This window comes from Excalfactoria chinensis, chromosome 13, assembly GCF_039878825.1.
Source record: "Excalfactoria chinensis isolate bCotChi1 chromosome 13, bCotChi1.hap2, whole genome shotgun sequence".
Classification (NCBI taxonomy): domain Eukaryota; kingdom Metazoa; phylum Chordata; class Aves; order Galliformes; family Phasianidae; genus Excalfactoria; species Excalfactoria chinensis.
In genome coordinates, this window is record NC_092837.1 from 15,384,515 (window position 1) to 15,408,839 (window position 24,325).

At 42.9% G+C, this 24,325-nt stretch overlaps 1 protein-coding gene across 8 annotated transcripts in view; it reads right to left on the reverse strand.

Annotated features, from left to right (window-relative positions):
• Nucleotides 1–476: 476 nt before the first annotated feature.
• LOC140258185 (protocadherin alpha-C2-like) overlaps nucleotides 477–24,325 on the reverse strand; it is a 79,168-nt gene continuing 55,319 nt past the window's right edge. For 6 of the 8 annotated variants that reach the window (XM_072348249.1, XM_072348245.1, XM_072348248.1 and 3 more), the window contains one exon: nucleotides 477–3,381. In XM_072348249.1, the coding sequence (XP_072204350.1) occupies nucleotides 3,071–3,381 (311 nt within the window). In that variant the 3' untranslated portion in view covers nucleotides 477–3,070. The remainder of the gene's footprint in view (nucleotides 3,382–24,325) is intronic. The other 2 variants (XM_072348252.1, XM_072348253.1) reach the window with 1 other exon arrangement.

Here is a 24,325-nt window from a genome sequence, read left to right on the forward strand (position 1 = left end):
ATTTATTGGAACCTTGAGGCTTCCAAGACCCAGAATGGGCGTATCTAAGTTTAGACTATCCAACATGAATTATATAAATTGTGGTCACTGCATCACGTACTAATAAGCACTGGTCTACAAAGGCAACTTACTCACATTTCTCTTGGGGAGAAAGTCAATTAACAACACAATGACTTTTTTCCAAAAATGGAAGCAGTCCTTGAAGGAAATCAAGTGAATGAAGGGGAAGGAGAAATTAAAGATGACCCAAAAGGATGTAAAAGCTGACTGCAATTAATGGATCCAGAATGGATTTTTAGGTATGAATTTTGGGAAATGTATTTTGAATTCTATGTTCTTCCCCTTATTAAGATCACTGGAAATCTTTAATTGGAACCCCACCCTCTGATGTTCCATGACCCAAATCCTGAGCAGAAATAAATGGCACAAGATTATATTTTAGAAGCCCAGTGTAAAATGAGATGTCTTCTAAACGATTTGTAATTAAGAAGCAACACAAGTCAGCTTTAATTGTTTTTAAAGCCCTGTGTTTTTGTCCACAAATCTAGTATTCATACAAACAAATTTCTCAATGACAATATGCTCACAGGCAATACATGGATTCTGAGAGGAGTAAATGGATCAAGTGGTAAAAAGTATCCCAAAAATGTGAATTCTTTGCTAATGAGTTTTGGTTTCCTGAATTTATTGTCAGTAGGAGGATAAAACAAATTCTAATTTCTTGATCCTTGTTGATCTTGGCCACCTCTGATCCTTTCTTGTGTGATACTCTAACCCCTAATTCCCAGCTGAATGCTTTACCCTGATTGTGACCTACAAGCCTAGTCTGTCTAGATGCATAAGAAGAGCACACTTTCAAAGCCAAAGAAAAGAACAATTACCTCCCCAAACCTTAAGCTTGTTCCTCCAGGCTAGACTTTGAAACTGGATCAAGTGGCATTGCTTTTATTGCCAGTAAAACAAGACTGGTAGGAATTTAGAGCTGAATAGACCATATGAGGGGCTCTGGGTTGTTTGCACTTTGAGAGATACAGGGTTTTTTTTATTAGAGTTTTAACTTTTGTGATAACTTAAGACTTGCAGCAGGGCTCTCAGATGGACAGTAACTGACCTGTTCTGAACTGTCAGCAGTTTGGAAACATCAACCATCCAGGACACAGCTCAAGAAATCCCGTTGTTCCCTTTGCTCCTAGATTAGAGGGACTGCCAGGAATTGGAGAGCTACGTAGTTCCTTACACAGTTCCAATTAATACAACACTTGAGCTTTATTCTGTGAAAGTACAGTAACATAGAAAACTCCTTGGAATTCCCTCATCAGCTCTATTGGTTTTAAAAATACATGTGTTGGTTTTATACCGACATCTTCAGTCACGTTTAGCGCTCCAATCATAGGGTTAGTAACTCACAGAGCTTTAGCTTCAGTAAATCTCAGAATGCATGCATGGCGTGATTTAAGAAAGATATTTTACTTGTGTTCCATACACAAAAAGAAAACCTGATAATCAACAGTGGCTTAAAAAAAAATCAACACTACTCCACTTCTTCACAAGTGTACAAAAAAAGAAAGAATGAATTTACATTCAACGGTAAAGCTTAAAGTCCACTCTAATAATAGCTGCATTGACATTCACATACACAAGCACAGAATAAATATTTCAGGATCCTTATAAGAGCATACAGCATACATACAGTACTTGAATTTTACGTAATAAGTGTTAATAGGGTCAGAAATCCATAATCCCATAGAAAAAGTAAAATTAAAGTCAGAAAAGGGTGCGTAGGAGGGAACACCAAGGTACTGCACAGAACTAGCAGGTTAGTAAATCCATTTGCGTGAGGAGTTCGCTTCTGCTTCTTCATATCAGGACAGTTTATTTGCAAAGGTGTATTCAAAGTGCAGATTAATGCAAAAAAATTAAATTCTCTTATTCATTAATAACATGCAAGAGGCAGCCCCCAAGTGACCCGACAGAATAAAGCTGTTATTGGCAAGTGGCCGATATAATACAGATGTTTCAGGCAATTTTTCTAAAGCACTTTAGTAGCAGCAATTTTAATTTAGAATGGCTCTAGATTGACTTCTGTTTGGGTTAAAGGGCATCAATATTTCTATAACATTTACAGCTATATTTCTTTATAAATAAATATCTCAGATAACAAATAGCATAGTTAACATTTCTTTTTTCTCTCTTTTGCATAAGTGTCGTGGAAAAACTCTGACCTTTTCAGAGACAAAATGTGCAAAATAATCCAAGAGTGGCAACAGGGACACAGAGCATCACAGTCAGTCGCATTCCCGGGATGTCAGCCCAACCCTCCCTACAGCACCAGGGCCTTGCCAGGGTAATGCAGGGCTCCCAGGGACGAGTTCCCAATGGCTTGCTTGGTAAAAAGATAACATTTACTGTATCTTAAAGAGCTGTAAATGCGAGGGGTTTTTTTGTAGGAGTGTGTACAATACGTCATGTATAAGACTCAGTATTCCCACACAACGACTTCTCAAGGTTTGAAAAGTCTGGTCACCTTTCAGACATTTCCTCCACAGCCTGAACATCTCTGAACGTGTATGTTCATAAGGTGTTTCCTCTGTTGCGTATTTACCAGCTCTTCTTGCATCTTATAACCTGATTTCTTATCACCTAGCTGACATCTGCACACAAAGATTTCCATCAGATAGAGGGTGCACAACATTAAAACTTTTAAACCTGTCCTATAAGTGTCATCAAGACAGGAGCACAGGAACCACAGTGCAGAGAGTCCAACCTCTCACTGGCTGTACTGTGAAGATTCTCCTTTTCGGCGTAGGAGAAAGGAAACTTGTGTCTGCTTTTTAGATTCTGAAAACAAGCCAGAGTGGAGAAAAAGAGTTAACACCAGACTTAATAAAGCTTTTTTAAGACAAAACCTGTTAAGCAATTTAGACAGACACCATGAATTTCCTGCGGATTTTCTGAAGTCTGTACAGACAGGAAATTTGTTAACAGGAGGAAGAAATTGAGAGTTGCTACATAGGAGAAATCTGCCATTATTACAAAAACTGGCTAAGGGGGTTCTTTCAGTATAAACCCCTCACTGATCACTGTTCTCAGTGGTGCTGTTGCCCTTTTCTTTTTTCTCCTGAGTCTTGTTTCCCTTCTTCTTTTTCTTCTTTTTCTTGGTCTCTTCCTTCTTGCCAAAAGTTATGAAGTCACTTTTGTCAATTTGGCTGTTTGGTGGCTCCTGCCGGATGGAGATGATTGCGGGAGATCCTGGGATAATGAATTTGTCTGGCAACTCACCAGGACCACCTTGTTTCGAATTGCCGGGTCCAAATTTAAAGGTCCAGCTGTTGCTGTTCACACCAGCTCCCACTGGGGGGGACATCTCTCCTGCCTCAGGTTCTGAAAGAGTCAAGAAACAGCAAGAAAAGCTTAATACATCATGACATACAAGCATTCAGTGAGTATTTAGCCTCATTAAGTGACATCTGTGGCTTTAGCCTATGTCTGTGCTGAGTCTTTGTGGAATGGCTGCTCATCTGGGTGGTACTGACCAGTCCATGTCCCAGCTGTTCGGTGCTAGATTGACCCCACATACTGCTTGACCCCACGTGCTCTGTGTTCCTTGTTGTGCCAGAGTATTGATCTCTGTATTATTTCTGAATTTGAAGTGCTCAGAACAAGAGACTGCTGTGAAACAGCCCACTGGGGTGTTCTACGTGGTGAAACCCAAGCATCAGTGCTGCATAGCACAGGGGTTTGTTTGAGGGTGCCAAATCTTTTGGGATAGTGTTAGAGGAGTGTCCAGGGCCAGCGGGAACCAAACTTAAGCACTAAGTTCCTTTTTCTTATTGCAGTGTCACAACATAAAGGCTGGAAAAAAAAAAATCAGCCTCATGACCATCTCTTGTCTTTTTGAATTAACATTGCTATATGGTAAATCACAACATGTTGTACAGGCTTTTATATAATAGTTCTGTCCCCAGATTTAGCCTCACACTATGGGGCAAGTTCCTTATTTTCCTTCCATGACTGGGGCAGCAAGATGGAAACCTTCAATTTTCCAGTGTAATGAGACAATCTTACAGGATAGAGAATCTTAAAACCTCGCTGTTTTATGTCTTCTTACACTCTGAAAAGTATTTGTAGTTTACACTGTTCCCAAGTTCAGGTAGGTACACCATAGTCACTTTAGTGTATCACTTTAAGTACTTGAGGGATTCTGGACAGGTGAAAGCTCAGTGCTTATGCATTGATCCTAAAGGCCTCAGATCTGATGATCTGTTCTTATCTATACCCTAAAAGCATGGTAGTAACATGCCATGCTTATAACACTCATAGCCATGCACAGATTCTTGCAGTAACACATAAACGCTGCTAATCCTGTGGATCTCATGAAGTCTCTCCACTGCATCCTGCATTGCAGTTGCCCAGCTAAACAGGCCAAGAGCTCCAGTGGGGAAGAAGGGATGGTAACGATGTTCACACAGGTTTTGGCAGCAAAACAAACACTTTTGGCAAGGTGATTCCTCTTCACCTTTTTCATACTTACACGGTATGTCCCTGTTACAGAGACAAAGAAATCTGTACACATCAACATTGTCTCTGTGTAACAGTTTTATCACAGGGAATCTTTTAAAAAGAGTTTATATGGCTGTTTTTACAACGCATTTTTAGATCAAGATTTAGAAGAGCTGCTTCATTTTGCCCTCAAACTGCCTTTGATGATGAAGCAGCTTTAACTTTGAGTTTATGTTCTTTCCAGGAACTGCTCAAGTACTTTTAGTGACCTTAACTTAATCTCCCGAGTCTCAAATATCTTTTTTTTTTTACCTTCAAGATATTATTAATGCAGAAGTTCCTCTATTTCATTCTGGTCAGCTGGAGCTGTTCTGTACATTTCCTACGCCCTTAACTCTCAGCTTCAGATTTATTTTTAATGTTTGTTGTTGGTAATGGAAATGTCCTAAGAAGCCCTTTCATACTAAATACATTAATACGAACCAGCTTTCATTTCTGCTTAATGGAGTGTTTTGGTCAGGTACATTTCATATTGCTTTTGTTTCTTTGAGGCAATAAATAACAAATGTGAACATTGAGATGTGAAACGTGTTCTGGCCTATTTCCAAATTATTTATCATTTGTCTCTTTCCAGCAATATAAAATGTGAACTTCCCCACAGTACACGATAAATTAAGCCCTGTTTGACAAATGAAGTTCTCTTTCCCAACAAGGCCGTGCAGCTTTCATTCCAAACAATGCTGGCCTAGACCCAATGCTATTTTCCTGTTCCTGGCAGAAACAGAACAAAATAAAACAAGCCACAAACAGCTGAAGGTGACCTCCAACCACTTCTGAACCATTCTTGCTCTGGCTGGGCATGGCCCTGTAGCAGTGAACGGCCTAAAAACGGGTCTGAGAATCATAAGGTTGCAACACTGCTCAAGGGACCTCACGGCCATCACTGCACGGCCAAAACACATTTTCTTTTAATGTCTGGCCATTTGCTATTGTAACATGTGGCCACAGCATTTCAGTGTGGCCTCACTAGGCTGAAGGTAGGGAACGAGGCGATGACTTTATATTACCCACCTTGGTAATAAAAAGAAAACCTGCAAGAGCCCTTTAGAAACAGAGGGTATCCTTGCAGTGCAGTACCTTTTTTTCCCCTTGAATGAAAGCTCTTCCCAGGCTAACAGGCTGCACGTACATGCCTGCATTACCGAAATCTGATTGAGAACAGGATACTGACCCTTTAATCTGGTTCTGCCCAGACAAATCCACTCACCAGATGAAGTCAGTAACATTTATCACAAATCCAACTGACATCATGCAGCCAAACACGACGAGCCCACCATTTCGTCCTTGCAATCTCTATTCACTTAAAGACTATGGTGCTTGCCTGCATTTCTATGTGCTTCCCCCTCCCACCCCCCCCCCACCCAGACCTTGAATGTTTGTTGTCCACACAAACTAAGCATATCAATTATATTCCTTAATTCTCGCTAAGCCAAAGGAAACCAATTATCCTTGCAGCTGTGTGGAGAGCTCACACACAAAAAGACTGAGACGGGCAGAACATAATGAGTTAATAGCATTCGTTTCCTAGGAGAGGGGCTTCCGCAGCCTCCTCGGGAAATTTCACTTCTGCTTGATTTACCAGGTAATGTGTTTGCATCTGGATTGGCAAGGCTGGAAGGTCACAGTTCAGCCATCCTAAGAGCATTGTATGTTTAGCCATTTCAGATCAAGGATAAATGTCACATATCACCGAGTTTCCAAAGCTCCCTCAAACATCTCTTTCTTATCAGCAGGAATTTAACAACAAGCATTTTCCACTTAAGCGCTATTTTACGTTTAATGGGATTAGCTGCGCTTCTCTTGCATGCTCACTGGGTCTTGTTAAATGCCTTCAAGTTGTTTATTAAACTTAGAGGAATATCTAAATAAAGCAAATCCCCCAGATACATTTATGCCACTTAATCTGAAACATTAAACTTCTCTTCCAACAGCTACATAGGTGGCTGGGTGGTTTCCTTTTGGCACATAGAAGCATACACCCTGTCCATTTCCTGCTGTAACTTTGAAGGCTGTCCCCTCTCCTCTTTGGCTTATTCTCCAGGAATATGGCAGCTTTCATACAGAAAGAGCAAATCACTTTCAAAATGTGTGCATGCAGCAGAACACAGAATCTAGGTTGCACCTGCAGCTCCTGATGCTCTCTCGCCCATGTGTCTGCATGCTAAAAGGGAAAATGAACTTTTCACCCCTTCCATTTCTTCATACTCTCAAAATACAACTGTCTCCGTGGACTTTAAATGGAACACACAACCACTGAGGCTTCGCAGTCGAGTAGTTCGTGTGTTTAGTTGGGAAGAAAGGAGTTTGAGGTTGTCATTCAAAATACCTGTTTTTCAGGCCAGTAGCTGTTACCTGAAATGCATTGGGCAGATCTGGGTGCAAAAGAAAACAAAGATCCTAAGATCACACAGCTGAAAGTTTGAACCACTTGCCATGGTGTTTAGCTACCCTTTTCTCTTCCAGAGGCACTACAGGTCACATGCTGCGGCCCTCCACTTCCACAGGGCTTTGCAATCATACAAATCACAGCCAATAAGCATTTGTTCATCAAGACCTAATAGCTCTGAAAGCACCTACACACAGCATCATGCGGATCCGCCACTGAAATGTGTGGTGCTGTCCTTCCAAATGCAGGTCTTGCAAATTCACTCGGTTGAAGGGTTGCTGTTCATCAGCTTGTAAAAGCAGCAGAGCTGATACATATGTGGAACAAAGTCAAAATACTGAAAGATGGGTACAAACAGCCTGAAATTGAGACATACTCTAAATGTAGGGGCAGGTGCCTGCTTACAGGATGTGGGATCTCTCAGTCTTCCCATCAGGAACCCATCAAGCCTGGACAGAGACTGCAGCTTTTATCTCACTGACATTTTTCTCTCCTTTTTGGTGCACTTTCTTCCTGTCCCTGCATAGCCCCACAGCTCCAATCTGCTGTTTACTAGGAACAGGTGGTGCTCACTTCCCATAACGCAAGCTGCCTGTATATCCTGAGCATCACGTATATCAGCACTACCTCCTCTGCCTTCACTGCTTTCTTTAAGAACCTTTGTCAGGAGAATCCATGCTAGAACAGATGTGCCCTGCTCGGGGGGAGGAGAGGAAAGCATTTCTATGCAGCTCTGGCTCTCTGCAGAGACATTTCTGACTGTGTGACATCCTCAGCCAAGACAGCAGCTTGCTTTCTGTTCGCTGCTTTGTCCCTGTCTTTAAAATGTTGGTGGCTCACAGACCCAGGATACGCTTTAGAGAAAAGCTTTCGGTCAAATCATCAATCGTTATAAAATGAGAAAGAAATCTCTTCGATTTTCTCTTTTCCTAACCACCAGGACACACCGACTAAAGCCGCTGTGAGTCAAGGAATCGCCCATCATTAATCACAGACCCTTCTGTCCCCAGGTCAAAGTGGCAACCAACATTAATTAAATGAATTTATTTAAAATGGAGATCAGGCAATAAGCAGGAAGCAAATTGCAGAGAAAGCTAGTCATTAACCTGATTTCTCCTTCCCTGCCTCCTCTGCAGAGGCTGTACCGACTGCAGCTTCTGCCTCTGGCAGGCTTAATGAATATTCACTGCTCTAAAGAGTCTGACATCCCGCACTGATTCTGGAACAGCACATCAAATGCAAACACCGTGCACTGCAAAAACCCTCCCTGTGTCATCTGGAGAATCTCTGCAGATATTCTGTCTTCACTGATCATCCCTAAGCCTTTTGGGGATTAAAATGCCCTTTTAATCTTTATTTATTTATTTGGAGGGGAAATAAGAACAACAATGAAAAATACCATCAACGAAGAGCAAGCAAAAATAGAGATATGATTCATCCAGAACGAAGGTGAACCATTTTAACTACCAGTTTGACAAACAGTCCCAGCCATCTCTAAGGACCGTGCCAGTTTGGAATCCTAAAGGAAAAGGAAATAATTCTTGCTCTCTGCCCCTCCATCTGTTTGACCTGTCCTGCACTAATGACTCACACAGGAGGAATGAACAAAAGGAGATCTTTTGCCCACTGAGGAGCCTGTAGCTTTAATCCATTGCTTGGATTTCAAGGCAGTAACATGAAACAGGGTAATTATAGCACATATGCTGTGGGAGATCTGTAACCCCCCACTGCTCCGACATGCAGCTGCACGGGGTGGGCACGGGGTCACTCCCAGCTCCATCTCAGGTTACTATCCATGCTGACACTTAATTCAAATAAAGGTTACCCATCTCATTATAAGAAAGCAACCTTACATCACTGTGCATCACGGCAATTGTCCCTGATAACAAATAGCTCTGCCTGTATATTCCAGGAAGCATGCAAGCAAACATCGATTTGCTTTCAGCCACAGTGCAACACACAGAGCAGCCCCAAGCTCCACTTGCTCTCTTATCAGTAACAGAGTAAAAGGTTTACAAACTGGGATGCCTGACCTGTGGCTCAGATCTCAGCCTGGATGCGATCAGGATGGAGGCAGCATCTTGCAGCTAATCAGTGTGGTAGAGGCATACTGGCTCTGCTACTTAGAGATATTAAATATTGCGAAGACAGCAAAAGTCACTTAGGGAGAGAAAGCTCTGAACAGCAGGAAGAGATCTGTGCACTGGCTATCCTGCATTATGGGAAACCAGAATGGCTACTGCTTTCTGTCAAATTTAAATAAATTCACTCTTAAACACAAGCACTTGAATGTGCAAGACAACAGGCTCACAGAGCACCATAAATCCTGCTGTGAAGGTGAAAAGGAGGAAGCATTTGCTGGCTGGTGCTGCAGCACATAACAGCATTCTGCAGACAACCCCTCCCTTCCCCTGTGCCTGCTCGACAAGCTCTTGAACTGTGGCCAAGAGCACAGATGCACTGTCTATATGGTCACCTCCTGCCACTGGAGGCCACTCTGCTTCTATGGGGTGGTGATAGCATCAGCAGGGATCCACAGCCACCTTCTGCCTTTCGCCCTTCCTCCCAGGCTGCCAGTGAGCAAATCTCCAAGGAAGGAAAATTTCAGTTCAGGGGATTCCAGATAATCTGAGCATTTGTGGATCCTGTGGAGACAGGACTAGTATGTTTTTATTCACGTCTGCCTTAGGGAGTGAACACTTCCCACTGAACTCAGTTCCCTTCAACAGAACCCCAGAATCATAGAATCATTAAGGCTGGAATGACCACTAACATCACCCAGTCCAACCATCAACCCAACACCCCCGTATCACTAAACCAGCTCCCCAGGTGCAATGCTGTACCTCCAGCACAGTGACTCCACCACCTCCCTGGGCAGCCCATTCCAGTTCCTCACTACACGTACCAGCCTTCACAGCTGTAAAAACCACACACAGACTGACTTCAGCTGTTCATGTCACCATTGGTGCAGGAGGACAGAGGCCAGCAAGGCTGCCAAAGCCCAGTGCTGACAGGGACAAGAGAATCCCCACTTTTTAACTGAGCACAATTTACAGAAAGGCAGTTACTATGGAAACCTGCAGCATCAGCTTCAGCCTTTTGAAGCAGAACCCAATTTTAACCAAATAATTGGATGATTGAAGCAGTAGAGAGAGGGAAAAGGGACACGTTTATTTCAGTGCTTTTAGAGGCATCTATTTTAAACATGAATAGATTTGAGAGCTTCACCACTTGGAAGGACTACATAGTAATGAGTCATGGACACCTAAGAAATGATCTTAGAAGATAATCTTTTTCTCAGCATCTGTGTTCAGCCTACAGGCCTCAGTCATTCTTCTTGGATTTGGTCCTCACCCCAGCAGCTCAAACCAGTGTAATGCCAGGGATGAAGTGCTGCAGTGGGAAGCTTTCTGCATGGAACTGCCTTTCAGAAACCACACAAAGCTTCAGAACATGGGCAGTGCAGTGCCTTGTCCCTCGGAGGGACAAGAGATTTCATCGTTCCAAAAGCAAACTATACCACACAACTGCATAAAATCAATTTAGACCTGAGAAAACCTTTAGCTGACCTACTCCTACTGAGTATCACTGAGTGTCTGCAAACTTTATCCTCTCTGAAAGCCAGTTAATGAAGCAGTCAGCAACCTGCTCTAGCAGAAGTGTGCTACTCTCATAGCTTCCATCCTGTCCATGAAGCTGAAGATGCTGCAGGCCTCAAAGCAAGCTCAGGCAGCTGCAGCATTTCTTCCCTGTCCCCAATATGCATCTCACATTAATAGCTTCCTAACATCTCTGTTACAATCACATCTTATTATTATTCTTTTTTCCTGATATGGGATGAATGGAGCTAATATTATTTCACATCAGCTACAAAGGAGCCTTAATTAAACGTGATGGGTAACTGCTAATACAATATGATAAGCCTCCCGGATATGCACGCTATATAATTTCTCTATTTTTCAGAAGCCTTTAAACATCCTCCATGGAGAAGATGGAGGTGACCTTGTGCAGACTCCACACATTCATTCTCCTGCTTGGCTACTTCAAGGAGAAACAAGGCTCAAAGTTTGAGGACTTTTTCTTGGGCAATAAGGAAATGCAGATATTATGATCATTCTTCTTGTGCCTTTAACCCTTTAGAGGAGATTCTTTTAGTACTGATGAAATGAACCAAACTGACCACCCGGGAGCTGGATCTGCCACACCATGGCTTTAAACCTTCTACCTGTTTGTACTGCCCTGCAGCTGAAGGTGCCCTCTCTTCATTGAGAAGACAGTAAGTGCTTGAACCACGCAATGAACATTTTACATCAATAGATACATACTGCTGAATGCTGCAGATCAGCATGCAGTCCTGCTCTAGCTTTCTGTTGACAGCCAACTTAAACGCGTTTACAAAGCTCCTGATTCATCCAATGCTTTGTTCTATATGGTCTCCACTGAAATCACAGACTGTAAATGCACTGTAAAGGCCATATAATGCAGGAACAAAACCAATTTAATGAAGATTACTTGAGGGGGAAATAATGCACAATTGCAGAACATTAAGATACAGTGATCAAAGTGAAAACGAGATCAGAGTTGGCAGTTGCTTGAACTGGAAAGCACCACATTGCAGCAGTCACTTAAGGAAGGTTGCTGATCCCTTCTGTCACTGTCTCTAGCACTACACTTGCTCAAATATTCATCAGATGGTAAATAACATCTTGGAAGCCTCACACACTGTAAATAATGATTGCGTATATGTCAAAGTAAAGTAAGCACATATATATAATGAGTAGAACCATTGGTTCATGTTGGACTCCTGCAACCTTTTCAGAATACGCTGCTGTTTAATGATGGCTGGCTTCAAAAAGAAAAGCCTTGTGCTGATTGCATTCCAGGGAGCAGGAAGGAAGGTGAACACAGACTGTACCTGGATTGACAGCACAGTGACTTGCATTCCAGGAAACACGTCACATGTCCGCATAACTGGGACAGAGAGCAGAGACATTCAAAAGCTGTTAATAGTAGTGGAGGGTAAAAGGTGCCATTGCTGAATCCCTCCCACAAAAAGGAAATTAAGATGAACATCTGGTAGAATCTACATGTAGAAACTTTACAAAATGCTTTTAACCTTTCAACTTCCCCTACTGCAATTGTGTGTGTACACACTTGGATATACAACTGTTTCCCTGAGCAGCAGACTGGGGCTGTGTGAGGCACTTCTCTGTCAGAAAGCAAAGTAACGATGGCCCTTGCTGCTAACCACAGTAGTCCTTGCATTAAGCCAAATCTAATGCAAATAGAACGTTTCATTCAGGAACTTGAGTCCAAATCAGATCCCTGTGCCAATGAAAAAGTGGAAAAGTAAGGTGAGACCAGATTATTTCCAATCCCAGAAAAAACATCCATATTCAGGGCCTCCTGCACCAGTCCTTGAATTTCCCTGAATGGACCAACACTTCTCCCACCCCAAAGAACATCTCATTCCAGCTTCAGTTTTCCCAGCATCCACCCTCAGTCCCACCACTTCTAGGTCAGGTCACGCTGGTACATGGGCTCATTTTATTATAAGCTGCGTGTCTGGAATGATAGTTTAATGATTAATGTGTTCCAGTCCATTTCAATCCACATAGGCCACTCAGGTCTACAGGGTCCTCATGCATGATGCAGCTCACACATGTCGGGTTGCATGATGACAAATGCATGTTCTTCCTATGCCAGGGAAAGCTGTTCTCCCACTCAGGGATTCCAGATGCCAAGCAAACCAGCTCACCAAGCAGATCTTCACATCAGCTGATTGCACTTGTTGTATGAGCTGGCAGCAGCAGCAGCAATCCTTCATGGTAAAGATGTGAGAGCAGCAGGGGAGGACAAAGCCAAAAGAGCTTCATGCTAAGATGGAAACCATGCAGTTCTACGAAACAGGGTTCTGTCAATATATTCCCTCACTGGAAATGTTTCAATAAATAAGTAAATAAATAAAGGACAGCAGCAAAAGCTGCCCATTAATTGCAGTACACTTTGTCTCACTAAGCACTTGGTGTAAATGCCTGCAATCCCTGCATTTCTTCATATTCTCCCTGTGATCCACAACTGCAGCACTGAAGCTAAACGAAATGTATTCCCTTTACACCACATTTCAAGAAGAAATGGCTTGGGGTGGCCAACAGAAGCATAGTTCATGACAACAAGGAGGAAAAGGCTCTATTTATATCTCTTCCTGCTGACACATGGAATAGCAAACACTTCATTCAAGCATACACACAGCTGCTTAGCAGCTGGAATTGCTGCAGTGGCTTGCAGACCAGGGGAAGTGCAGTCAGAGCACATCTATCATGCATCAAGGAGAGAGGACAGCAAAAGGATGCTTAAAAATACTGGGTTTGATCTAAACCATCTTACTCATCAGAGAGGCACACCGTTCAGAGTTGATACGAATTTATAGCATGAACGTGTGTGCATATTTACTAATGCTTAATATTCCTTCCTGTAAAAGCCATATAATCATATAAGCAAGCAGCTATTGGCAGTTTTTGCATCAGCAATTTGTACCTGTAGTGAAATGACTCAGTGAACAGGCAGAAAGGTTCATCTCTCTGTGAGGATGAACACATTTGCCAGTTGCTGCGAGCTGATGCATCAGCCTTCAGGAGGGCACAACACAGGGAGGACAAACACTGAGGCTGAGGAGCAAACACTGCCATGACCCTGTCTAAAACTGGGCGGTAGGTACTGAGATAATTGATCCAAGGCCACGCTGGGACCCAAATGCTCCTATTTGGACAAATGTGTCTGCACCCGGCACCAAACCTGCACAATTTTCACGAGGTAATTAACACTATTTGCCCTCACTATAAATCATAAACACCTCCCCAAGTCTCTTTCTGCTTTTCCCTCCTGAGAAGCAGCTTTGTTGTAGCTGTTTGCAGCAGCTGAACTGAATCACCCATTTCCTTCCAGCTCATCCTCAGCAACCTGCAGGTTTTCTGCTCTGGGCTCAGCACTGGAGTTGCATTACTAAAGCAAAGCTCTGAGCAGATGCTGCTACTGTCATCTGCATGCACAGAATAGAGGCAAGCTTGTCTCCTTGAGACTGCTGGAACCATAATTCAATACTGTTAAGTTCATAAACTGCAGCCTGAGCTTTCTCACGTAGCTTCTGCTGCCCACGTGGGGTTTTTGTGTCTCTAGCCATAATGCAGTGGGATCCACATCACACCCATCCATTCTCCCCATTCTCTGCACGTTTCTCACTTTACGTGAACATCAGCAGTTCTGCAGTTGTATGAGAATCTCACAGGGAAAAAGTTACGAGAGGAATTTATTCTTTGCTTCCAAAAATATTCGTGATTTCTAAAACAATTTTTATTAGAGGCTTAAGCTTTGAGTGTTTGAGATGGGCAGCACAGGACTGACCCACTGCAATTTCATGGTCTGTTTCTCTCTCCTACTCTCTCCTATATCATGCATTCAATAACAGGTGCTCTCCCATACCCAGGCATCCATGAGAAGCAGAATGTGCCAGGCATGCGTGACTGCTGCAGAGAAATCAAGTGCTTTCATAAGTCTAATTCCTGTCAATGAAGAGCTCACGTCTCAGATTCACAGAGCTGAGCAACCAATAATCATGGTCTGCAAGACAGAAAAATACCTTCCGATGGCTTCCTTCAAATCTGTGTGCTGCTTTCTGAATCCTTTTGTTGGCATTCCAGTATTATGCTCCTTCCCTAAAGGCTGTGTGGAGCAATACTGTTATCCTGCATAACTGTATCTGGCACTTGACCTGAATATGTTTCTCTCGATTAGGCAGTGACATTCTCATCTGGAAGCTCTGTTTGTACATTCAAACTGCTATCTCAGCATAAAGGTGTGCCCGAGTTATACTGAAATCCCAGTTGCTAGAATGTCCTGTCTGCATCTTGAAAACACCAGTAATTAGTGCAATTCGGGAGCTTTCACCTCCAGACTCCACTGCCACTCATACCACCCAGCCGAAGTGACATGAAATAATGGGCCCCTGTCAAGCAGTGGGTGGACAAACCTTCCCACTGCAAAGAACAGTTTTTCTCCTAACTGACAACCTTGGCAGAGAAATAAAAGAGAGATTAACACATGAATGGGAAGCAGCCAGAGACTGGCTAGACCTGATTCTTCCAGGTCAGAGTTGAAGCACAAGCAAGTATGCACCAGTGGGAGAGATTTCTACCCACTGCCTCTCACCTGCAGCAAACAGGAGACCTCACTGCCAGGCACAACAACGTGGCACCTCTCGAAAATACTGCATTTATCTCAGCAAGCAAATGTTCCCTTCTTTTGCACAACATTCCTCTGTTATGCACTTCTATGTTTGAATTGTACAACAGGAAGAAAGGCCATTCAAAACACAAATAAACCCTCACTCATCTCAGTTTCCCTGTGAAAACAGAAGTACTTGGTAGAGAGCCCCCAAAGCCACAAACTCAGTGTTTGGCAGAGCAGACAGCAAGATCTGTGCTGCAGGAATACATCTGCACCAGGTTCAGGAGTAATAATCCTAGCATCTGAGCTGCTTATTAACGGGAGGGAGGAGCTGACTGGCCACTCAAGCAGTACAGAACCTGGCTTCTCACAGAAAATAAAGCAGGATGGAGGAAAGAAAAATGCATTGCATAATCCACATTACATGCGGATTGCAGAAGGAATTTTGTGGTCATGAAAATGGAGAGTTCACAAGAACTGAAGGACTAACACACAGGCATCTCTTCTATGCTGATAAATGATCAGAAAACCTATAGCTAAAAGGGTTAATGGCACAGGAAGGAGAGTGGCTGCAGGCAGTAAATGTTGATTCTTTTCCCTTTTTCAGTAATCTGGTCTTCTCTGCCTGCATGAATGTCTCCAGCATTTGATTAGTTCCTTTCTTCTGCATCTGTTTTGTGCTGTTTTGGGAGTGAAAGTTGTTGGTTGGGTTTGGGTTTTATTTTGAGGGGGAATAACCCCAAAGCTGAACTGGAAAGCCAGATTTGCTGACAGCTGCAATGCTAATCTACACCTGAGGCTGTGCTGAAGCAAACAGGGAGCACAAATGGAAGAAATGTAGAGGATTTTTCCAGGTTCACTGCAATATACAGCAGTCACGCATGTATGCCTAAGTACAGTGCAGATGCAATCCGCCTGTATCTCATCTCTAATTTCAGAGATGACTGTCACTGCTGCAGTTCAATGTTCCTCCTGTAGCTATCTGTTCAATGTTCTCATTCATATACTTAAAAAATAAATAACATGCCATAGAAGAATTAATTCAGTCAGAGGACCCCCATACCCTTCAAACACCTTATGAAAAGCTTCATTTTGAACTGTTCTCTTCTTCATACTCAGACAAATGAAAGTCCTTATCTTCCCTTTTCTCTTTGCTATCTTTTATGATTAACTCCACAACAAAATCAGCTCATTTCCCCTTCCTGCCTGTTTATCAGCCCACTGTTCCAAGGAAGCAGTTCAGCAGTTAGCTGAACCAAGGCAGGTGTGCTGTGCCCCTGCCACTCTGTGTACCAACATTTGTCCTCAGCTGCAGCTCACTGAGCTGAATCCAACCTACACAATCCTTTCAAGAAGAACAAGTCCCTCATTCCAGCTAGCTTCACAGTCAGAGAAATGATGCTGATTTGGGGACAGGATCAGAAAGTATGGCATGAACAAAAAGAAAAAGCAGAACTCAAGATCCCAGACATCAATTAGTATAAGCTGCTGCAGGACAACACAAAATCCATCCATCTGATCTATGTGAATGAAATTGCAGGTGAATTCTTAGTGGCTACAAGTCCCTCTGCTTCCCTGCCAGCTGCCTTCATGCACAATGGGATGCAATCTGGGTAATAACTGGGGACCATTCCTTTCTCCCAAACTTGAAAACTGACTCTAACAATAATCAGCTGCAGTAAGCCTGCATCACAGGTAGGATCACAGACATGGAACAGATCAACTTCCCTGTGTTTCTCCCAAGCTCTCCTTCATGCATTTTCTTTCTTCCTTCACCTGTGCTACATCCATGACAAGCATAACAGGAATAGCAGCAAAAATCCATTGAGCTCAAGATATCCCCATGCTTCACAAAGCTGGGGTTATATTTTTGTCTCCTAGCAACTCTGTAGGCCAACTGGGCAGCAATTTTGTACCAAGCACGTGCTAACGTAAGGTTGTCATTGCTCTTCCCAAATAAGACACTTTCTGTTCTCTACATGCCTCCTTCTCTCCTCCGTATTGCACAGGTGGAACGTGCTAAAAGGCCTCCCTGGAAAATCTGTGGAATGGGAGTGTTCCATCTCACCCTTACCTGCACCTCATCCTCTGATGATTATCCCTCCTGTATTGGTTGTTAAGATACAGATGGTAGGAAATGTACGGAAGGAATAAGCAAAGGAAAACTCACCAGTGGTGGTGCCTTGGCTGAAGAAGCTGGGGCAGTCCTCACTGGTGAGCGATCTCCAAGAGATGCTGCCTCAGTGGGAGTCAGCCCTTAAATGAGGTCTCAGAGGGGATGGAGTCGAGCTCCACCCCTTCCAGGAGCACAGCTACATCACTCTCACCTGTGCTCCCACAGCTGACCCCATACTTGCCTCAGCTGATGAATCACAGGTTCAGGCTGTGATTACCAATCTCCCATACACCTCCACACGAAGGAACTATGGTGAGTTCTTCAGCTAAAGCATAACTCAAATTCATTGGGAGAAATGAATAAAGGAGGAAGATCTGTATCTCAGAGGGGATTTATCACCAAAGATCTCCAGCTGGAGCTGATCTCACATCACACCTATGAAGGATTCAGATGTAGTTTCTACAACCTCAGTTTCAAAAACTTACCATCACAGACTGGCACACAGAGAATTACCAGGCAAGGAAAAGGACCTTAATGAGGGTGAAGCTTTTAAAATTAGATGTGTTATATAAATTTGCAAGCTCAACAAAAAAATGCATCAAGGAAGAAATAGTCGTAGCACTGATATTCATGGATGGACAAGTATTTCACACTGAAAACAGCTACAAGATTGGCAGAACTGCTCCGAGGTTGCCAACCCACTGTGGCCTCAGACAACATCAGATGCTTGACATGGATTTAGTCCACATGACCCACTAGCCTCCCTGCTAGGGCTGCCAATTAGCTTCAGCTGTGATGGGGTTTTCTTTGATGGGGCAAATTGCCAGTGAGGAACCAGATTAGGGGCACCAAATGACTTTGTCTGTCAGATCAGAGGTGAGAGCTTCTCTTTCCCACTATTGCTTCTCCCAGATAGAACAAGCTGCAGTTTGAAAGTCTGTACACTGTGACAGATAGATGGATTTACAGGAACAACTGAGGCAGATAAACTGAGATGAGTGTTATTCATTTATTGTAATTCTTTCATCTCCTGCTCCATGGGAGATGCTCTGCTACCTACGTAGCATACATTTGCAACAAGATAATAATCTGAAAAAAATAGGTAATTTTTGCAATGGAAAGATGATGTTGCATGCAATAATTGGAGAGAAACAACCCCCTTGGAAACCTACTGAGCATCACAGTGTTAGCACACTCCTCCTCTGCCCACACTTCTACCAATGGCCTCTGCACACCACAGCTGCAGGCTAACTTTCTGGGTTGGCTTATCCTCTATATGAGACTGAATACATTTGACTTTAGGCGTTTGGAAAGGACACCACTAACAGTTACAAATCTGTGCATTTACACTGTGTGAGATGACAATGGGAGAGCTAGAAATGGGGTGGTGAAAACTGGAGATGAAATACACAGTTTGGTTTTATCAATTAAAATTAAACACCACCACAGTCACACATTCTTATCTACCAATAACATGAGCATCCTGCTGCTGGGAGCACACAGGATCATGACGAAAGTAATACACGATGGGACAGTGAAAACTGAGGGCAGAAGGGAGAAGGAAGCAATTTCCAACTGCAGATGATGAGATGTGGTTGATATGTAACATTCCATAGCAATGAAATATCCAGCTTGGATGCTGAGTCTGAAAAGTGGTGTTATAAGGTCTCCCATCACATTAAAAATATGAATGGGAAAAACCTGCTGAAATGAGTTGAAGACCAGAGCTTGCAAGCTAGAAATAATCAGGTATTTCTTGTTCAACGTTTGAACAACCTTGCAGATCAGGCCCAAAGCCAGGGAGGATAAGAAGGTATAACCTGAGATCAGCTCTTCTCACTGCATGGAAGAAGGCAGAAGGAATGGGGGCATCTCCCTCGTCCTTAATTGTCTAAGTGAGACTAAGGAGATTAACTACACAATTAGGTATCTAATCAGTGCCACTCCCAGCCCAAGCAGCAGTCTGTCTTGTGCGTGCTTCAGTATCACGTGCCTGAAATGAAACCTTTACATCAAAACTGAACTCACTTTGCAGGCCCTCAAATCCCATCCTTCTCTTTGCAACAGGAATGAACGTGCACCCCAAGAGAGCCTGTGAATCCACCAGCACAGGACTTGTTTGTTGGTCAGCACATCTTGCCTTATCAACAGCTCCTATTCTCAAGTAATTAATGGAAGCAAACACAAGACAACCAGGCTACTAACAGCAAATGAAGCACTTGCTCTGTTCCCAGTGACAAACTCAATCCAAATATAAACAATCTAATTTTATCATGTTTAGATCACTACCAGTGAACCCCATTCTAGCTCCAGCCTCTTTGATGGTGCTGCTGTGCAGCACAGCTTTGGTGGCCTCTTGGCATCTAAGCCTGGCACTGTACCAGCTCCCACAGCTTCCCTGTCTTCTCTGAACCTGTCCCATCTACCTGGGCATGTGGAAGCAGCACAATACCTTTCACAGCATAAGGACATTAAACAATTTACATCAGCGTCACCCAAAGAGGACATAAAAACTTTTGCATATGGAACACTACTTGTGTACGTGAGCTTTAGTTCAATGCACACGCAGTTAGGGCAGAGATACCCCTTCACACATCTGACATCACAAATAAAGAATGCCTATGTACAAACCCTGCAGTGGTGTTAATGAGTTTACTCTCAAATTTTGGATGATACAAGACCATAAAGTTGGGGAGATTTTTTGTTGTTCTCTTCCTAATCGACTCACTTATTTTGCTATCTGCATGTGCATGCTAAGAGAGAACGCTTTTAGGAATGGGTGATGGTAATTATACAAGACAAGAGCAGAGAAGCAGCACACAGATTCATTTCCTCCACAGCCAGAGCCTTGATTTTATGAGAATTAAATCCTCATAATGGAGGGGGTGCCTCTGCATGCTGCTGTTGCTGTTTTACATCTCTCATTACACCCTCTGAGTGCACACAAGTAATGACTGCATGAGTTTAGCTCTCAGAGTAAATTCAACATTTCTAGGCCAATGTTCTGCAAACAGTCAGAGGGCGTGCTGGGAAAATAGGCAGAATTACAGTATGGCTTGCTCTGTATTTGTGCAGCCCAGGCAAGGATACAGCAAAGAGATTAGGGAGGTGCAAAGAGAAAAATACAACAGCCAAGGGGAAAGTGAAGCAGCCTCTGTCTGTCTCCTTACAAGCAGGGCTGGTGAGCTGCTGGAGGTCTGACACTGCAGCCAAAGGGCCTGAAAGCACAGCACGGAAAGGCTGAAGCAGCAACCACAGGGTGTTCAGGGATCCCAGACCTCTGCAGCCCAGAGGAGCAGGGAGGACAGCCCTGACACAGGCGACTCTTATTCTCTGCCCCCTTGGCTGTATGGAGTGCATGGGGCAGGCTGGATGCCTTTGCAACAGAGCACCCTGATAAGAGTAACTTTAACTCTTCTGCACTTTGCCTCATTTAAAACAGAATAATAACCATTTCCTCTCCCTGGTTTTCCCAGACTTTGTTGTGCTCATGGGAGTGGTAAGTTCCTTAAGGCAAGACTTGTCCTTCACTGTTACCACAGGCTGTGTGCAGTGCCATCTGACCTGAGAGGCACTGCCACACTACAATATTAATACCAGGCGCTGAAGCAGTGCCTGGTTTTATCTCTTAGGACGTGCAGGTTACAAAAATAAACACATGAAAAATGCATTCGTGACCTCTGTGCACAGCAAAGTGCTGCACACAGGCAGACATCCATTAGGGGAAGAAGTAACATCACGGAGTGGGCTGCACTCTCTCACTCTCTAGTTTTCTTCTCTCACTTGCAATAGAAGCACATTCCAGATTGAAATGTCTTCCTATTGCTTAGAGCTTTGCTTATTTTATCCACTTATTTTCTAACAGATAGTAAATTGCACGGACATGCAAGGGATAACAGGGTGGACGTTCTTCTGAGATCATGAGTATTGCAGGTTGGTTTAACATTAATTTGTTAACATTAATTTGTATGTTTCTCTTTAAAGACTACAAAGGAAGAAATTAAGACCACCGTGATGAACACATCAATAGAGTGAAAAAGAGAGAGATGCACAACAGGGACAAAACAAAGCAGCTGTGAGCCTGTAAGCTCATGTGGAAAACAATTTGATTACCACCAATTCCCTCAAGTACTGACCAGATAAACATTTGTTTAGCTTATAAGTTCTGACAGGAGCACGACTCAAGGTAGCGCAGCTGCAAGAGAGTGATTTTTCTTTTCATTTATTGAAACCTCTGGGAAAATAATAGTGATGAAAATCAAAATCCGTGTCTTCTGCGTAGCTACAGAATATTACCAGTAGGCATACAAGAGAAAAATCATTGATACTGTTACCAGGATCAGAGAGAAGCACATGCCTGAAGCAATGGACAGTCAGACAACTGAACAAGCTGCTCAGGTTTGAAAATCAGACATAATTCTAATTACAAAAGAACCTCCAACCAGATGGATAGGAATCAATCTGGCAAATCTAATTTTTAGTTGGAATTCTTGTTTCCTCTCTTTGATTGGCACCAACACCATTTGGGTATGAGTAACTTCTAGATGCTATACTGATCAGGATGGGAAAGCTGCTGTACTGAATGCCAGTTCTGAACCTGCTTGGTTGTGTGCCTGATGCCTGTTGGGCTGTTTGCACTAAGTGTGATGGGTCCTAGAATGGTGGAATTGATTTGAGAATCCAACAAGCAAGGTCATTGGCATGGGATAAAAGAAAGGGATTTAGCCTTATAGAGTCCTGGCAGATTATTTCTATTTCAGTACAGTCTCACTGCTCCACATCTACACGAAAGAGCTGGCACAGTTTCCTCCTCTGGACTCTACTGAGTTGGTGGGGATATTGCAGTTGCTTAAGAATAATTGCAGTATGATTTATGTGGATGGTTTTTCCTTGATTATAATAGGCTGTGAATCAAATCTCTGTCACACTTCACAATGCAGGCTTAGGAACTACTTTAACTTCCTATGACCTTAATTGCGGATGTTTATTAAATCACTGATTTGAAGACAAATTTACAGATCTGTCCATTTTCCCCTTTCAATACAGTATATGCAGTATAGAGTTCCTTACACAACAAAAGTAAGTTTCTAAGAGCTTGTATTTTGATAAGTAGGTATTTCTAGATTTCACACTTGCAATTACAAAACACCAAGGAAAACTGGTTATTCTATAAGGTAGAGCTGTGCACAGCTGCATCTTCTAGCTTCCTCTGTTTCAAAGAGCTGTGACATTTTGCAATGAACCTAGACCCCAGCTATGTATTCTGTGTTGCACATCAGTTATTATCTTTAATAACTTTAATCGATGAGCTACCAAAGATAAGCCAGACCAATATCCTGAGCTGTTACTCGTCTATTAACTTCAGCATTTTCTAAGAAGCAACATTTTCAGCCCCTGTACATTCTTTGCAGTGACTCAACTGGTTGAAGGGGTTGATTAGTCCCTTCTTCTGTAGATAAGGAAGGTCATTTGAAGAAAATGAACAGAAACACATTGACATTTAGAGAAGCAATTGTTCTCCACTTGAAACCACAATGTGAGGCTATATCACATGCAATATATTGCAGCTGAGTCCTCAGAAGAGTCAGAGTTGTTTTTAGGTTCTTTTTCCTTAAACTGAATTTGTCAGTAAAATACTCAGAAGCCAAGAGCGTTGTAACAGCATTGTGGCCCCCTGTGTGCTTTTACTGGAGTGTTTTGCCTGCTGAATTTCAGAAGCAGTGTTACAGCAGTGATGTTAAATGCAAAGAGATCAAGTAACTATTCCATGGAAAGAAGAATGAATCTCTGTTCACAAGGCGTAGCTCTCTGCCCCCTTCACCAGAACCTATTACAGTGCACCAATCTCCTTTCCAGTCACCTATTCTCAGTACTCACTGAAGAGTCTGCCTTGTCCAATTCTCAATGCTATCTGCCCCTGCAAAATTTCTAGCCTCTTTTTCCATTTTTTTTTCCTACCATGGATCCTCTGCCCTTTCCTTTCATTTATCCTCTAGAAATAGAGCCAGGCAGGAGGCAAGGAAAATCAGGAGATGTTCCAACAAACAGAAAGAAGAAAACTGTGAGAGAGAAACTGCAGAGGACAAATGTTGAAGGAGTGAGGCTTGCAGTGATGGGACACAAGGAGCAATATGTATATAGGCACATATACATACATATATGAGCATACATATGTATGTAGTATAAAGTACCCTCCAGAGACAGACCTGAACTTTGATTTTCTTGGTTATGAAATTGTTGTGAAACCCGCAGCCAACCTGTCCCACCTTCCTCATCATTTCTCTCATGGAACAGCAGCCAGTACTACTGCTGGACACTTCAAGGCATAAACATATGCACCGTGAGTGCCAAGCATAGAAGACTGCCCATGCTGAGATCATAGATTCTCAAACAATAATGTCTTTTTCTTTTTGTAAGAGTGCTTTAAGAAACGAGGCTACCACCCCTCCAGCTTATTACCTGGGGAAACAAAACAGAAGTGACAGCCATTAGAAGAACATTGCCATTGCCAAATCAGAAGCACACAAATTAGTACATCTTAAGCGTGCTTTTGCTTCTGTCACTTAATTCAGCCCTTTGCACGTGCTCCTAAGGACAGACACTAAAATCCAAGGTTCCTTGAAGTCAGTGGGCAGTTTGCCATGGACTCAGGGATTCCAGTAAGATCCAGATTGCTTACAACTTCCATTCAGCTCCATTCTACTAATGTCAGATGTGCTCCTTTCCCTTCTCCTTTCCCTTCTCCTTTCCTTTCTCCCATGAAACCTTTTTGTATTTTGCTCACTTTATTCTCTGAATTCATTTCTATTTCACCCTGCACATGCAGTGTGTGGCCCTGCGCCTTACTTACTGCACATACACAAAGCCCTCTTTCAACAGAGGATTTTAAGTTCCTCACAGTTGTTTTTCATTGCAAAACCTCCTAATTCTCCTGAGCCCTGTGTGTGCTGAGAATGCATCTTTAGAATGCTGCTTGCAAAGCAACACACATTACCAGTCCTATTTTATACAACAGAATCTGGAACATGGAGAAATACACA